The following is an 18446-nucleotide window of genomic DNA, read 5'->3' as shown; positions in this document are numbered from 1 at the left end:
TAACAGCACAGCTATAGTCCCTGTTCTGCATGGAGTGTATAAATAAAGACCCCCCTGCTTCTCATGTACTTGTTAATAAAAACACACACATATATACACACATGCATACATTTACCCACATTTTAGCCAAGCTACCACAAATGGCTTACACGGTTAACGATAAAATATGACATTAGTTTATTACAACAGTTGTCTAGAATCCTTGATTTTGATTGGGAAATCGTGTTGTGAAATATTTTTGCATATTTAAGAATGGCTACGATTTTTACAAAGGACCATACCATCAAAAGTTAGGGGGTCAGTAAGACTTTGTAATAAATTATTACTTTTATTCAGTAAGGATACATTCAATTGATCAAAAATGAGAGTAAAGACGTTTATAATGTTTTTCATGTTTTTACAATTTAGGAATTGTATCATGATTGTCTGAATCTAAATCAAATTGTGAGGTGCCAAGAGATTCCCAATGTACACAAATGTTTGTGCTTCTATTCATATTCTGTACATACCTTCTCCTTTAAGCAAGATACTTCCACATGCAGTACGCCCACAACAAAGACAGAAGCCCAGAGATGTAGAACACTCTCCCAGCCATACAAGTCCAGCATCAGAGAGCCTATGCCTCCGATCACCAGAGTCCTACACACACACACACAGTTACACTACTTCAGTCTGAAAGACATCCGTTACGTTTCTAATATAACAGAGAAAGCAGACACAGTCAGAGATCAGACACTAACCCAGGTATGAGCCGGTTCTACGGTGCTCATGAGGAAGCCCCTCTCACTCTCCACAACCTTCTGAGAGCACAGACTGGCCAGAGAAGGGTAGTGAACACCTGAGCATCACATGATAACAGCAAGAAAACAAACACTCATATTACGGCTAACGACCAAAAAACAGTCAATATGATAATCTAACAAATATTTTTAATATAATAACTAATTGACATATGAATGATATTTTGGGCATCCTCGCACATTACAACTACTCACTTTCTATTTGATCCTGCACTGTAGATTGTGTATTGTAATGTGTAAGTACTACTGTATTGTAATATTACATTTTGTACCCATCTCATAATGCTGAATAATGTAAAGCTGTTTATTCTGATTAGTAGCAGAGGCCTGGCCGCCATTATTTACTTTGAACAAACTTTAATATTTCTGTATCAAATCAAACTGTGCCACCATCTATGCTGGCAAAGGAATCAAAGTCATAAGTTTTAAATTAATTGCATATTTTATAGCAGTCCTTTGTCTTTTTACAGACTTCTTTCACTAAAACAAGGGGTCTGCAAAAAGACATACTTGCAAGGCAGAGCATGATAGTGGTTAGATTTCAACACTTTGCCAACCACAAAACAATTATGCTCCACTCCACAGCAAAAGACCAATTCACATAAAAAAGGGTCACACTTTGCAGGAGGGAACATTTTGCAATTTGCTAACAATCTGAAAGCAAAGATTTACCAAACAAGTTTCCCCAAACTGCACAGCTCTACAGCAAACTACAGCCTCATTTAGAAAAATACTGAGAACAGCCGAATACTGTTTTGTAACTTTCCAAAAGCGTAAACTATTAATGCAATTCAGTGTCATTAGATCTTATAAAGTAAAGAGTCAGAGCAGCATGAAAGCACATAAGCAGAGTTGTGTGAAGTTCATCTGGTTTTGTGATGGTGCGACCCCTCACCCTGCAGCAGGCCCATGAGGAAGCGGGAGATGGTCATGGAGACGATGGGCTGGGAGCAGAGATGGGCTAAGATTGGCGTGAAGGCGGTCATTGCTCCCCATGCTGCCGCTGACAACAGCATCACTTTCTCTCCTCCCACCCTAAACAAATCAACAAGCATTTATGAACACTACATCAAATCCAAACATGAGTTTTTTTGCATTTGAATTTATTTCTAAGCATTTCACCAGCAAACCAGATATACCGCAGGGCTCGCAACACTAAAAACTTTATAGTGCTGCTTCAGTCTTTTAGAACTGCAGCATGAGACCAATGCAGACAAGTGATTCATTGCAAGCTTCATTTGTATCACCTGCTTTATCATGTCAAGTCCCAATTCTGAGCAGGCTGTGGCTCTCTAGACTTGTAGTTCTGTAACATTATTGTATTTTAGCTCACATGCGCATCATATTATTAACACACCTGCAGTCATTATTTTTTAAATATAAACTAAACAAAATTACGAAAAGCTAAACTAGATCTAATCTGGGACAGACATCCACTGCTAGCTGTTTGGCAATGTAACCAGTGTGACAATGCAGACGAAATGTTAGCCACAACCTGCTCAACAAATATTTAAAGCACTTCTTCCACATGGCAACTGTGACGGTTTTAATAGAGCCACACCTGTAAAACAAAGACTGCTGTCACATTAACGCAATATCTGAGTATTCATGAATTCACTGTTCAGCCGTTCTTCCTTTCAGACCTTAAAATTGTGAATCAGTGAAAATGAATGCCGTTTCACTATTAATTAAGAGAAAGTCAGTTTCATTCAAAACTATTTTATGCGACCTACTAACTGTTGCCCAACTATACTTACAATTATATCTTCTATTAAAATCTATTAAATTAGTTAAATTACTAAGAAGTAATTCCATTACTTATTTAAGAGCCTCTCTCTCTCTCTCTCTCTCTCTCTCTCTCTCATACATATATATAATTATATAATTTATAATTTCAATAGTACTAATAATTTAAACATAGTAGACAAATAATGACATTTCATTTTCTTGTTTCACTAACCGGTCACTGACGTAGCCTCCCAGCACCTGAGTGAAGCAGTAGCCCCAGAAGAAGCTGCCCAGCACCATGCCCGTCTCTCTCTTGGACCAGCTGAAGCGCTCGGCCATGTTCGCTGCACAGATAGGCATGGCCACACGGGCACAGTACAGCAGGCATGACCCCAGCAACAGCACCAGTGTCCATATCCTCAATACTGGCCTGCAGACAGAAAGACAGACAGATACAACCATATGAAGCAAGGATTATTTTGATTTTATCTTTTTACAATAACTATGAGACGTTATAACAGGCCAAAGCACATAAATTACATTTCTAACTGGAAGCTACATATCTAGGTTAATTTGCTTCAGATGCATTGACTAATGCTGATGAACTTAGTTCATCAACCTTTAAAAAAAAGTTGCTGCCAAAATGTCCTGAAAGTTTCCTAGAATAAAGTGAATTTGTGCATGATATTACTATACTTTTATTTTATAATGTATTAATATACTTTATTTACTATACTTTATTATCATAGCACTGTACTTATTTGTTTTGAATTAATAATCATTATTTAGAGGAAAGTTTGGTGAGGTGGTCTCACCTGGTCCAGTTCTGACTGGACTCTGCCCACTTCTTCTGTGCTGCAGCTGGTCCGATATTATCTGCGGGGTTCTCCTTAATACCTGCCAAATCTGGACAAGAGTTCTTTCCATGTTTTTGTAGAATTGCCATTCAACGCCAAATATATCCGTGTGTGACTATCCGCTCTGTTTATCCTCTCGGTCCAGTCTGTGCGAGCGTGACAGGCAAAAAACCGAAGCAATGAAAAAAATATATGTTTCTATTCCAGTTTCTTGGCGGAAGCATCTCTTTATGAGACCTCTGCCGCATCCATTGCGCTCCGGCGACTGACAGAAATGAGCTTTCACAGCTGCTATTACGCAGAAGAAGGAAATTCAGCTTTTTCCTGATTCCTGAAGTGTTGATGATGATCCACGTGTCAGTTTCTTTTTTCAGCCACGCAGTTCCTCCAACCACTGGCTCTTTAAACCAGGAAGTAACGTGACTCAGCCCCTTCCACTCATAACGATAGAAATTCAGGCACGGCTATCTAAAAGCGTGAATGTGAAACTGAGAATCTTATATTTTAAAGGGCAGATTTATTAGAGCAACATCACTAATGGTGTCGAAGTTCAAGTTATTACAGATGCAGTGATGCACATTATTTTGAACAATTCACTTAAAAACGGCTCATAAAAACGATTATTTTATTATTTTACGTCAATTGCGTCATTATGTGAGCAGTCTGGCTTGAGAAGCTAAACATTCAGGTAGGTTTATGTTATTAATGGTGTTTATTATACGCGTACCAGTCCAGATTGCTCCAGTCATGGTTCAACTCATAAAACAAACCCAGACCTGCTTTTACAGTAAACAACACTAAAATTCATTTACATTTCTTGACTGAAATAGTTTTCCACTTTTTGGTTATCTTCTGTTTATCTAAACTAACTTTCATATGCGTGTTGATAAAATGTCAGACACAAATCAAACATTTCTACTAAGCTATTAGTTAATTTATTCACTCCAGCTGTTCTTACCATGGTTCTTACGATCAGATTATCCATCATTTTTATTATGAATCAGACATGTCTGATAGAGACAACTGTCATTATTAATAGAAGATACATAGTGAACGATTCTTTCAGATTCGCTTTGTGAACCGGTTCATTCGACTCACTGAAAAGAACCGACTCAAAAGAACAATTTGTCCATTAATCGAATTGTGCTTCATTATATACGAGAAAAGAATAGTCAAGTCTAGGTTAATAATTTATTACCTGGATAATATTGCATTGCCAAAGAAAGACTTTCATATGGCAAAGTCCAAGTTGCCATACCATATTCTTATTTTAGCTAATTTGAAGTGTAATTTCTGATTTGTATCTTTACCTGTCAGTCGCAAACAATTATAATAATCAGTCATAATACAGCCAAGATGGGGCTTTCATTTGCCATATAGAAAAAAAAAAAAAAAAAAACACTGTCTGCAACATCTAATTAGGCATCACAGCATAAGTATTTGGCCATAGCATTCAACAAAAGCAGCAATTTTGAAAATCAAATAGAGTTTGGGGATTAAAAAAAAAAAAGAAATATATATATATATATATATATATATATATATATATATTAATATTTAATACCAATGTAAAGCATCTGACTTCAGAAGCTTGCAATTTGATCTCTGCAATATTGATAAATCACAATTAAATGTCAATGTAAGCAAGAATACTATGACAATGTACAGTAGAAAACAATGTCACATGACTTTATAACATTATAATGCAATAAACATTAGTACTCAAAAAAGGGCTGATTTTCTTTAACGGGGCCCTTTAACACGCATACAAAATGTATACCTGTGCAGTGTGCACTGCCAATAAAAGTTGTGAAAGCACACGGAACTCGTTCTCTGTTTATCTGGTACAATCAATCCACTGTCCTTGATGACACCACTGTTGTGCCGTAGGTACCTCACATCAGTGGACACAGTCAAATAGAAGGTAAATCTAAATAGTGTGGTTCAGTCCTCAACTATATTTGTAGACTTTCTGAACATTCACCAACAAAATAGAAACACAATAATCCTCTGCAAAAAAAAAAAAAGGAGCTAAAATGCAATCAATTTAGCTCAGCAAGTCAAACATTGTGGTAACAAAAATCACAGAAGTCCATTTGTGATAAAAAGTGTTTCCATTTTGGCTAGGAGTCACCCTTAAATCTTAATCTCAATTCCATAGCCCATTTAAAGCAAAGTCTCTGATAAGCAACAAGTAAACAAAACAAAAGTTTGATAAAAGGATGTTTGAGTGTCAGTCACTGAGTATATAAATAGTTAAGGAAAGGGAAATCGTCCATTTTGTTCCCCGCATAATGTAAGCATAGAGATGCCGGTTCGTTTTCACTTGGGGTCCTCGATGGTGCCTTTGCTAAGATCTGTCATTTTGGGGTACTTGACTTTCTTCTGGTCCAACTCGTTCTGAGCCCAAAGTAGCAGTTTGAGGAGTTTGGCAAGTTTCGGTGTCGACTCTCTGTTTTCATAGTCCAGCACCGCCTGGTTTACCTCGCTCCACACCTGTTATAAAAGACCACACGCTGTCAATTACTGGCAGACTGAAAGAATCATGCCCTTCATTACCCTCTACAAATACCATGATTTAGATAAAACTAAATGATATATGCAGATAATACTCAAAGGGGAGCAAAGAGGAAAAAGTCGGGGAAATTTTTTTATTTTATTTTCCTCAATGTACACACAGCACCCCATATTGACAGAAAAACACAATTGTTGACATTTTCGCACATTTATTAAAAAAGAAAAACTGAAATATCACATGGTCCTAAGTATTCAGACCCTTTGCTGTAACACTCATATATTTAACTCAGGTGCTGTCCATTTCTTCTGATCATCCTTGAGATGGTTCTACAACTTCATTTGAGTCCAGCTGTGTTTGTTTAAACTGATTGGACTTGATTAAGAAAGCCACACACCTGTCTGTATAAGACCTTACAACTCACAGTGCATGTCAGAGCAAATGAGAATCATGAGGTCAAAGGAACTGTCTGAAGAGCTCAGAGACAGAATTGTGGCAAGGCACAGATCTGGCCAAAGTTAAAAAAAAAAAAAAAAAAAAAAAAAAAAGAGATAGGTAAAAAGAACCCAAAGATCACTGTGGCTGAGCTCCAGAGATGCAGTCAGGAGATGGGAGAAAGTTATAGAAAGTAAACCATCACTGCAGCCCTCCACCAGTCGGCGCTTTATGGCAGAGTCGCCCGACGGAAGCCTCTCCTCAGTGCAAGACATGAAAGTCTGCATGGAGTTTGCTAAAAAAACACCTGAAGGACTCTGGTCTGATGAGACCAAGGCCTTAATTCTAAGCGGTATGTGTGGAGAAAACCAGGCACTGCTCATCACCTGTACAAAACATTCCCTACAGTGAAGCATGGTGGTGGCAGCATCATGCTTTGGGGGTGTTTTCAGCTGCAGGGACAGGACGACTGGTTGCAATCGAGGGAAAGATGAATGTGGCCAAGTACAGGGATATCCTGGACGAAAACCTTCTCTAGAGTGCTCAGGACCTCAGACTGGGCCGAAGGTTCACCTTTCAACAAGACAATGACCCTTAGCACACAGCTAAAATAACGAAGGAGTGGCTTCACAACAACTCTGTGACTGTTCTTGAATGGCCCAGCAAGAGCCCTGACTTAAACCCAATTGAGCATCTCTGGAGAGACCTGAAAATGGCTGTCCACCAATTTTTACCATCCAACCTGACAGAATTGGAGAGGATCTGCAAGAAGGAATGGCAGAGGATCCCCAAATCCAGGTGTCTTTCCCAAAAAGACTCATGGCTGTATTAGATCAAAAGGGTGCTTCTACTTATGACCTTATGATATTTAAGTTTTTCTTTTTTAATAAATGTTAAAAAATGTCAACAATTCTGCAATAGAACAAAGAGTGAAAAATGTAAGGGGGTCTGAATACTTTCCGTACCCACTGTATATATATATATATATATATATATATATATATATATATATATATATATATATATATATATATATATATATATATATGCTTTAATTACTGCCTCAATTCGGCATGGCATGGAGGTGATCCGTTTGTGGCACTGCGGAGGTGGTATGGAAGCCCAGGCTTCTTTGACAGTGGCCTTCAGCTCATCTGCATCGTTTGGTCTTTTGTTTCTCATTTCCCTCTTGACAATAGCCCATAGATTCTCTCTGGGGTTCAGGTCTGGTGAGTTTGCTGGCCAGTCAAGTACACCAACACCATGGTCATTTAACCAACTTTTGGTGCTTTTGGCAGTTTGGGCAGGGGCCAAATCCTGCTGGAAAATAAAATCATCCTCTTCAAAAAGCTGGTCAGCAGAAGAAAGCATGAAGTGCTTCAAAAGTTCTTGGTAACTGGGTGCCTTTGGATTTAAAAAAAAAAATTGACTGACTCCAGCAGATGACATTGCACCCCAAATCATCGCAGACTGTGGAAACTTAACACTGGACTTCAAGCAACTTGGGCTTTGAGCTTCTCCACCCTTCCTCCAGACTCTAGGACTTTGGTCTCCAAATGAAATACAAAACTTCTCATCTGAAAAGAGGACTTTAGACTACTGGGAAACAGTCCAGTTCTTCTTCACCTTAGACCAGGTAAGATGCCTCTGGCGTTATCTGTGGTTCAGCAAATTCCTTGACATGTCTGTGTGTGGTGGCTCTTGATGTCTTGACCCAAGCCTCAGTCCATTCCTTGTGAAATTCACTCAAATTCTTGAATCTATTTTGCTTGACAATCCTCATAAGGCTGCAATTCTCTCGCTTGGTTGTGCATTTTTTCTTCCACACTTTTTCTTTCCAGTCAACTTTCTGTTAACATGCTTGGATACAGCACTCTGTGAGCAGCCAACTTCTTTGGCTATGAATGTTTGTGGCTCACCCTCCTTGTGAAGGGTCAATGATTGTCTTCTGGACAACTATCAGATCAGCAGTCTTCCCCATGAATGTGTAGCCTAGTGAACCAAACTGAGAGACCATTCTGAAGGCTAAGGAAACCTTTGCAGGTGTTTTGAGTTGATTAGCTGATTGGCATGTCACTTTATTCTAATTTATTGAGATACACCTGTATTAGTGTTGGGCGATATGGTTATTTTTCAAATCGTCATATTGTCAGCCTGTGAGATCGATGATACACGATATTATCATGCATAAGTGGAGCAAGAGAGAGACTCTTTGTTCTTGTCATAGCATAACTATTTGGTGTTTTAAACCACACAGGTGCGTGAGAGAGAGCCTATGGAATCACCAATAATCCAAAAAATATATTTTAAAACGTACAGATAAACTAAAGTTAACTATAAAAATACTGTATTTAAAACAGCTAGTTCAAATATTGTCGGATTCAACTATCATATCGTGCGCCCTGTGACAAATTTGCCACATCTGTGTGCGGAAGTTATCAGTCTAAATGTTCAGCAAAATCAGTCAACGTTGAAAATCAATAGTAGATTTCATCAAGTCCAACAGTTTAATACTGATATTGGACATAAACGAACATGTTAAATATAAAGTCTTCAAAACAGGTAAGTTCATATATGTGGAAAAAAGTTGAATTGAACTGATGCATCAGTCATACAGCGCTCCGGACCGTGCGCCTCATAACGAGACCAAGACCGAAAAGAGAAAATAAACATTCTTAGACACCAAACAAATACGTAAAATATATTTCTATATATTTAATAAACATGGCCTCTAAAGCCCCTTTCACACTGCCATTCCGGCAAATACAGGGGTAAAGTGTTCCTGTAATTGTTCCCTGGTCGCTAGATTTGGCACTTTCACACTGCCAGTGATGACCCGGGATATGTGCGTGCTTTCACACACAACCCTTGAAGATCCCGTAAAGACACGTGACATCAGCGCGTGACGTGTAATGTACGAGTCGACAACGATTGGCATGTTATACTTTAACTGAAGCAAGCAAACGATCTCGGCGTCAGCGCGGAAAGTGAGGAACTAACTGATCTCTGCTTCATTACAGTTTGCACATATGTTTTCGTCGCGAATGTTGATCTTCCTTCAAAACAGCCGGTAAAAGAGTTGCGCGATAACGCGCGTCATCACTTCGATACGGAATTAGATCTGGCTTTTGTTCACACAGCGCTCGTTCCGTATCGATTACCGCAATGTTATTAGGTCCCCGACCCGGGTTCAATTCGGTAATCAATTCCGGGACGTGGTTGCTTTCACACAGAAGGCGACCAGGCAATGTTACGGGAATGTTGCGGGTCCGACGTGCAGTGTGAAAGGGGCTTAAGTAAACCAAACGCTTCTCTGCACTCACACTGTACTAGCCTTGAAAGTGAACTTTGATGTCCTGCAGGGCTGGAATCACCAAATAAAAAAAAAATGTTTTTATTTAAAATGTCAAACCAAAATGGGATCAAAATGCCAACGAATAAAAAGTACCAACTGGCTGGTGGCAGGTGCTAATTTTATACCCTGGATAATAATATATAAAAAATCTAAGATAAGATAGAAAAACCAATGTTACCTTCTGTCTCTGCATCATGTTAAGCAGGTCACCGAAGGGCGACTCTTCTGGATTATCAAACGCCAGGAGTGCGAGGGTGCGCTCCATCTCTGTCAGACACTCTCGGCTTTCCTCTCCCTGTTCAGCTAGCTGTGTCTGTGCGAACTCTAATGCAGCCTCAGTTTCCCGCAGGCGAATCAACTCTATCAGGTGTTGTTGCTAAAGGAGGAAAGCAGTTAAATTTGACTTCTTGTAACTTTGGAATCGTTACCTTGTGATTTAACATCAGACCGTCAACGTGAAACAGTACAACATATTTCACAATACACATTTAATATTGAGGTCAATAACCAGTTTGTTAAATAAAAGTCCAACAGTGCACAACTTAGAGTGGCCCCAAAAAACAGAGCACTTAAAACAGAATAAATTTATACAAGTTTTTAAATCAGATAAAATCTTTTAGTTGTTTTGTTGGGTTCTAAATGATAAAGCAATGCTTTTCATGTGTTTGATAAATTGTTATTTACTATGCAATGACATAATCCTACATCTGCAGGGTGGCTTCTGTGTCAAAATACAGCCCTAAATGTCTTAAACATATTAAGCCAATTGTCATTAATCTGCTTTACCTGAAGATGAAAGTACAGATATCGGTTAGTGTCCAGCAGCTCAGGATGCAGACTGTTGATCAGTGCAATGGCCTCTTGAATTTGTCCCTTCAGCACCATTTCCCTAATTTTTATCCTTTCATCCAGAGAGTCCAAATCAACACTTGGTTCAATACCTGATTCCATCCTGAACTTCTCAGCTGCCTCTTTAAAACCCTCTGTGTAAATAAAAACAAACAAAGTGTGAAACAGATCTTCTGACACTTGTATTAAAGCTGCAATGGAAGGAGAAAAAAGAAAAGTGGTCAGTTGATCTCTTACCCGTCACCAGATAATTCATAATGAGCCGATTCATGTCTGCCCGCTGAATGTGAACGTTATTTAGCTTTTCCATCCACTCCTCTCGTGTTATGTCGTCTGGCTTTTCAGCATAACTCATCATGAAGTGTTCTACATTAGTAAAAAATGTACATAAAAATTATTATAGAATAATTTTATATATATAGAATAATTATATATATTTATACATACACACACACACACACACAAACGCATACCATAATATTTACTTTTTAAATATTTTAATTAGAGAAAGAGTAGGGCACTAATACAACCAGCCCTAAAAAAGGATAACGAATCAGTTAATATAATATGAGAATATATAATGTAACAATGTTATGGAAATTAAGCAAGGTTAAGCGACATTTTCGCTTGTGATGACCGGAAGCTCTAATTATAAAGGCCTGTATCATAACATTGAAGCCTGTACCGCTGGAGAGGAGATCACAACTGATTTAAAAATGTCCGTTACAACAGACACATACAAACGTTAATGACCACGGATATTCTGCAAGCTTTTATATATTACCATTCGTTGTCGACACTTAAAATAACCAGTCGATTATGCAAAAATATCTAAATTTTACCTGATTGTGTACACTTTCCTCACCAGCAGCTCAGGGAGAAAGGCCGTACTAAGCTCTCGCGATTTTTAAGGAAAACGAGATTACAGCTATACCTTGTTTGGATTGGCCATCGATCAAATGTATTTTAATAGCGTATTGCTTACATTTAAAATAATAATAATAATTAATATATATAATAAATTATTGTAGAAATCAGTAAAGTTTTGCGTTCGTTGTAACTTCTATTTATTCATTTTACTTTATTTATTTATTTTGGAATGTTTTCACCAGCAGCACTTACCTCGGCATTATCTTACTATGTCATGAATTGTCCTCAATAATTCTGACACTGAAAACACAGCAACCTTTCAGGAGATCGCTTTAGGTTCAGAAATGTGTCCGTTTGATTTGTTTCCGCCCATTTTCCTCTCTAGATCGAGCGTGACGTCAGCTCACGACTCCCATTGAGAGCAGACGCTGGCCGCGATCATAAGACTCGGACGCCGGATCTGACCACCGCAGGCTGACACACTCCTGTTTGAAGGCCTTTACACATATAGGAAATAAATTAAGAAGAACTGACGAACTGCACGTCTACCTTCCTTTCTCTCATAGACGGTAAGAAATGAGAACGCAGCCAGAGGAACATCTATGCGTCTCAGTCCTGCTTCACATGCATGTATGCTGCCCTTGCTCATGGATTAGTAGCCTACTGTTGTAGTACATTTTTTAGCGAGGAAGTTTTATTGCAGCCCGGTGCTGACGGGTGAAGCAGCATTAAAATCATAGTCCACCATTAGTGAGAAGTGTGTCATCATTTTCTCAGGCTCATGTCGCGTGACTGATTTTCTTGGGACACACAATCAAATGTTAAAGACCAACAGATTCAGTTACTGTTCATCGTCATTGCATTTTATTTTCCATACAGTTAAATATAGCGGCTGTTATTCTGACCCTCCGTTTGTGTTTCGGAAGTGTTACAGATTTGAAACAAATACATTATGATTTAATTTCTATGTGTTGAACCCTTCCTTTAACAAACAAACCAATATGGATGCTGAGCGCAGAACAGGGAGATTAAAGGCTCTAAATCTCCAACCCGTCAGTCAACAAAGTATCGTTTGGCCTGCATCAGTATTGAAACGCTTCCAACCAGGGTGTCATCAGTTTTTGCGTTTATTTGTTAGATTTGGGTTGCTGCTCAATCTCAAACAGTGGTCTGCTTGCTTCCCTTAATCTCGACAGACAGAGAAGTGATAGGTCCTTTACTCTGTATTGCTATCAAGTCTTTGACTTGTGATTTACCTACCCATATCAACCCATTCTTAGGTTTAAGGCTTTAACAGGCAGTGCTGTGTACTATATGCTATTTCACTGATGGTTAATATGCATGGTATGTGTGGTCACGAGTTCAGCATTGTGACCCATAAAAACCACCTCACTACTTTCTCTTTCTCGTAGAGTTCAACTCAATGTACTTCAACTGCTACATAATTTCTTGATTGTAAATTTTTAATTAAGTGATTTTGCAGTATAAAAGTTGTTGAGCCATTTAAAGGGATAGTTCACCCAAGAATGAAAATTCTGTCTTAATTTACTCACCTTCCTCGGAAATGTGCCAGTGCGGTTCTTCAAAGCATTTTCTAAAAGATTGGTTCACTTCCAGAATAAAAATTTCCTTATAGTTTACTCACCCCCATGTCATCTAAAAGGCCATGTTTCTAAAGGCCAAATTTAATAAGTTTTTTTGAGGAAAATATTCCAGGTTTTTCTCCATATAATGGACTTCAATGGTGGCCAACAGGCTGAAGGTCCAAATTGCAGTTTCAATGCAGGCTCAAAGGGCTCTACACAATCCCAGCCGAGGAATAGGGGTCTTATGTAGTGAAACAATTGGTCAGTTGCAATAGTGTCCGCAACCTCACACATTATGTAGTCGCGTTGGAAAGATCATACGCGGTTAGCTCTGTCTCCAACTTCACGGTTTACCTTTTTTTAATTTTTTGTAAAAGCCATTTAACTGACTTTGCACATTCGCTTTGTAAAAACTGGGTCGGTACTTTCACCTACTTCATATGTGATCTTTCCAAAGAGCTATTGCAAGATAATCATTTGTGGTTAAAAATTATATAAATGTAATTTTTTTTTTTTTAAGAAAATGCCCTATCATTTTGCTACAAAAGACCCCTATTCACCGTCTGAGATCTTGTAAAGGCCTTTGAGGCTGCACTGAAACTTCAATTTGGACCTTCAGCCCCGTTGGCTCCCATTTAAGTCCATTATATGTTGAAAAAACCTGGAATGTTTTCCTCAAAAACCAAATTTTTTTTTCAACTGAAGTAGTGTTGGGCGATATGGTTATTTTTAAAATCATCATATCGTCAGCCCGTGAGATCGACGATACACAATATTATCGTGCCCAGGTGGAGCAAGAGAGAGACTCTTTGTTCTTTTCATAGTATAACTATTTGGTGTTTTAAACTGCGCAGGTGCACGAGAGAGAGCCTATGGAATCGGCAATAATCGAAAAAATATACTTTCAAACATACTGATAAACTAACGTTAAATATAAAAACACAGTATTTAACACCGTTCATATATAGTCGGACGCAACTGTCATATCACGCGTCCTGTGACAATAAGTCCTGCTCCAAGTTATCAGTCTAAATGTTCAGTAAAGTCCGAAACGGTGAAAATCATTAGTAGATTTCATTTAAAGTCCAGCAATTTAACACTATTATTGGGCATAAATGAACACATTAAATATAAAGTATTTAAAACAGGTAAGTTCATATGTTTGGAGTAAGTTGAATTGAACTGATGCATCAGTCATACATCGCTCTGGACCGCGCGCTTTATGACGAGACTGACGCCCCGCCACAAAAACAAGAGATGCATTCTAACATAATGTGGCATTAAACTCAGTTAATGAGGACTCGTTTAAAATATTGCACATATATAGGCCGTTCAGATTACTTGTTAAAGTGCAATGAAATACCTTATGTCTGCAGATGATATACATCTGTTTGTGGATGAAGACTTTGTAACGGCCTAAACTATGTATTTTGCATGCATCACATTATAGTGCGGTGTGCATGAAAATAATAACAAGACGGCAGAGCGAACTTTCATCCATAGTGGTTCTCACATAGTCCTTCTACATCATCACCACATAGTGTGTGTTATAAATGATCAGTCTTTAAGAGAAGGACTACGTGAGAACCACTATGGATGATAAATTCGCTATGCCGCCTTGTTATTATTTTGTATTTAATTAATTTGTAACGCCAAGAAAGAGTTAATCTCTCATGTTTGAGAAGAGCGCGATGCCGTGTAGCAGCCATTAAATGTGTGGGACCAACTCTATTTCTCTTTCATTTCATGGATTTAATGAGTTATACGAGTCAAAGAGGACCACTTCAACGACTACAGGCTCTAATCCTCCTGCGCGCGCGCACGTGTGTGTAAAATGCGGTGATGAAGTGAAATAGCTGGGCAGTTTGATAGCCGAATTATAATAAGCAGCCTAATAAAAGTAATAGTTATTATTATTATTATTATAATCTAATACATAATAGGAGAATAAGCCTAATATCGTCTTTATTATTGACAGAGAAATCTGCTTATGTCGATATCTCTGACTATCGTCGATACACGATACAATCGTCTATCGGCACAACCCTAAACTGAAGAAAGAAAGACATGAACATCTTCTATGGCACGGAGTTAGTAAATCATCAATACATTTTTATTCTGGAAGTGAACCAATCCTTTACATTCCACAAAAGAAAGTCATACGGGTTTGGGGGTGAGTGAATGATGATAGAATTTGTGTTTTTTGGGGAACTAACCCTTTAATGTTTCTTGTCTCGCTCCCTGTGTGTTTCAGAGTTTGTTTCATCTTTGTTTCATCCTGGTTTGTCCTAAGTGCTCAGTCTTCCACTGTGTTCTGTTGTCATTAGCATGTATTTCATCTGCCAAATCTCAGTTTTTAATGCCACTGTGGGTCGGCTATCCATTTTGCCACTAGTTTCTGAATATGCTGCATAACTGAGTGGTCCATCTCATTCAGAAGACCTGCTGAGACACCATTGCACTCCATTAGCTAATTAACTGCACTTTTTTTAGAAGTTGTTTCCCCCACCATTGTGCCAGGATTCGTGAAGGTTTTAGTTTAGTCCGTATTCCAGTAACACAGACTAACTAGCTCTGCAGTCTACGACAGAGCGTCTTACAGAGACTTCCACTCATACAGTTCGAACAGTAACGTGTCATAGACTTCTGAAATGAGAAGTAAAAGTCCCCTCTTTGCTTAACATTGCTTAATCACAACATCACAGTCAAAAAATGTACACTACCATTCAAAAGTTTGGGGTTTGTAAGATTAATATAGAAAATATATTTTAAAATGTAATTTATTACTCCAGTTTCAGTGTCGCATGATCTTTCATGAACCCAGTTATTCTTATGTCTTTACTGTTACTTTTGTTCAGTTTAAAGCATCCTTGCTGACCTTTTGAACTGTAGTGTATATTTGAATATCACAGCTGTTATTTGGTTATTATTTTAATAGTCACTGTGTCCTTTTGCGCCATTAGTTTTGTCACAACCCTCTGAGATTTTGAGTGATTAGTTTGCAGTTTTGCATGTTGTCTGATGTTGGTCTTTTTCTATATTCACAGTATCTTTGTCACTGACTGACACTCTTCTGTTAGACTGTGTATTTGTCTTGTTAGCACATTTGTAGGTTTTTTTTTAATTATATTTTGGATTAGATAACTTGTACATACCATTTTGCAGTAATTGGCCAAACCTGATGATGTAATGAAGCAGAAAATAATTTCACTGTTATATAGTCCTGTATTTGGATGTAGAAGACTGACAGAAAGCAGAAAAATGACATGAAATTATGAACACTAATGAGTGATCCTGGACTGTAATGGAATACACATTTCCATGAGAGTTACCATGGTATTCTTCTTGTGGATCTTAGATTCTTCAAATCTGATACGATACAAATGGTAATACATTTGTAATCAACACAAGACCATGAGACTTCATAAAAATGTCACTGCTCACAGCGGTTTGCCTGCATGTCTACATCTCTTCATCTGTTTGGTTTCTATTCCTGTTCTTTGAGATCTTTTGTGCACCTCCGTGACATGCTATTGTAGGTTTTTTGTTTTTTGTTTATGATATTTTGAACTATTTTATTTTTATATTTTCTGTTTCCATTTTAATTTTGAGTTATTAGTTTATATATGATTGAGTTTATTTAGTTTTATTTGTGTATATATTTTTTTAGGGATAATTCAGTAAAAATTTAAATTGTCTTCATTTACTCACCCTCAAGTTGTTCCAAAACTGCATGAGTTTCTTTCCTATTTTGAACACAAACGAAGATTTTTTGAAAAATGTGTGTAGATATTTTGAAAAGATAACCCAATATTTGTTGGTAGCTATTAACTTTCATGTTATGGAGAAAACAATACTGGAAGTCAATGGCTACAGTCAACTGTCTGGTTACCCACATTCTTCAAAATATCTTATATTGTGTTCAACAGAAGAAAGAAATTCATACAGGTTTAGAACAAGAATAGGGTGACAATTTTTATTATGCCTTTTAAATCTTGCCTTGGCAGCCAGCTGAAATTAAATAAGTACAATCTTTTTTTAGATTTCAGTTAGGCTTAATTTTATTTTATTTCAAGTAATCTTTCTATGCCTGTTAATTTAATAAAGTTTTAAGATGTGGCTGACAGTACGTCAGCACTATTAGTGTATGTGTGTATTTGTTCATTGTGAACAGACTCTCATCAAACATGCCCCGCTCGCTCCTGCTATTCCATCCCTCTACAAACAGACCTTTCAAAACCTGCATCACATAACAAAAAGCCACATCACTTCACCTGCTCGGATAGACAGAGAAAAGAGGATGCAAACAGTGACGTGGGAGGATGTTAGAACACAAACAGAGGGACCAGACAGAGAAGCTGATATGATGAATAAATCCAGGAAAGACGTGGACAGCGATGTTCATTAAGCTGAGGAGACTGAGATGGCCACTAAAGATTTAGTCAGACCATATGGTGGTGCAGAGACAGGAAGGGGGGAGGGAGTGTGTGAGAGAGCAAGAGAGACGGATGTAGTGTTTCGGTATAAGGCTGCATTGCAGAGCCTTACTAATGAAAACCCTGTTAGTAATCACATTTTTGTTTGGCACTGATGTGATTTGGAGTAGTTTTTAGTACATTGCAATGTGGTTGCTAGTGTGCTGGGGGTGGGGGGGGGGGTGCAAAAGAGGCTTTCAAGTACCTAAATGTTGCTAGAATTTATTATTTTTTTAAAGAAAGTAAAATTATTCAGCAAGGTTACGTTAAATTAATCAAAAGTGACCGTAAAGACATTTATAATGTTACAGAAGATTTCTAATTAAAAAAATGTGGTGTTTTTTGCAATTGTCGAATCATGACAAAAATGGATCAGGGTTTCAGCAAAAAAACCTTTTTTTTTTTTTTTTTTTTTTTTTTCCAACACTTATAATAATAATAATAATAATAAAGGTTTCTTGAGCAGCAATTCAGAATATTAGAATGATTTCTGAAGGATCATGTGACACTGAAGACTGGAGTAATGATGCTGAAAATCCAGCTTTGACATAACAGGAATAAATTAGATCGAATAAATGCAGCCTTGGTCAACATAAGAGACTTGCACATCCCAACCTACAGTGTAACTTTTTACCTGAAGTGTACTTACAGAATGCAATTCATCAAATGCAGTACATCCTCTGACAGCATGTGATTCTAGATACAGTTTATGATATTGTGGTCTAGGGCTGGGTATCGATTCAGATGTTCCAGATCAATTCGATTTAGATTCACAAGCTCTCAAATCGATTCGATTTTCGATACTCTATTCTCGATTTAACTCAATGAATATAGATGTAATACAAAAAAATTAAGAGCCACAAACCTGTAAATTAAACTCTTATTTTAGGTACACTTGGGTACATTAAAACAGAACCCATCTCTAATTTTCAAATGCATATAATTGTAACATATATACAATAGAATTGATGCAAAA

At 37.7% G+C, this 18446-nt stretch overlaps 1 protein-coding gene and 1 pseudogene across 2 annotated transcripts; both read right to left on the bottom strand.

Annotated features, from left to right (window-relative positions):
- Positions 1 to 529: 529 nt before the first annotated feature.
- LOC113071066 (solute carrier family 17 member 9-like) lies at positions 530 to 3800 on the bottom strand (annotated as a pseudogene).
- A 1249-nt stretch (positions 3801 to 5049) lies between these two features.
- Positions 5050 to 12006, bottom strand: LOC113071067 (glucose-induced degradation protein 8-B homolog). 2 transcript variants are annotated; one of them, XM_026244434.1, is made up of 5 exons: positions 11662 to 12006; positions 10777 to 10905; positions 10477 to 10673; positions 9869 to 10066; positions 5050 to 5881 (listed from the first exon to the last, which is right to left on the bottom strand). In XM_026244434.1, the coding sequence occupies exons 2-5, from the start codon at positions 10895 to 10897 to the stop codon at positions 5708 to 5710; spliced, it is 690 nt and encodes a 229-aa protein (XP_026100219.1). In that variant the 5' UTR covers positions 10898 to 10905; positions 11662 to 12006; the 3' UTR covers positions 5050 to 5707. The 2 variants fall into 2 exon arrangements, with proteins under 2 accessions (XP_026100219.1, XP_026100217.1); XM_026244432.1 differs by lacking the exon at positions 11662 to 12006 and adding an exon at positions 11382 to 11476.
- Positions 12007 to 18446: the final 6440 nt, after the last annotated feature.

The sequence above is a fragment of the Carassius auratus genome, unplaced genomic scaffold (genome assembly GCF_003368295.1).
Source record: "Carassius auratus strain Wakin unplaced genomic scaffold, ASM336829v1 scaf_tig00005866, whole genome shotgun sequence".
Lineage (NCBI taxonomy): Eukaryota > Metazoa > Chordata > Actinopteri > Cypriniformes > Cyprinidae > Carassius > Carassius auratus.
Note: the sequence above shows the minus strand (reverse complement) of the source record. Positions and strands in the feature narration are given on the sequence as shown.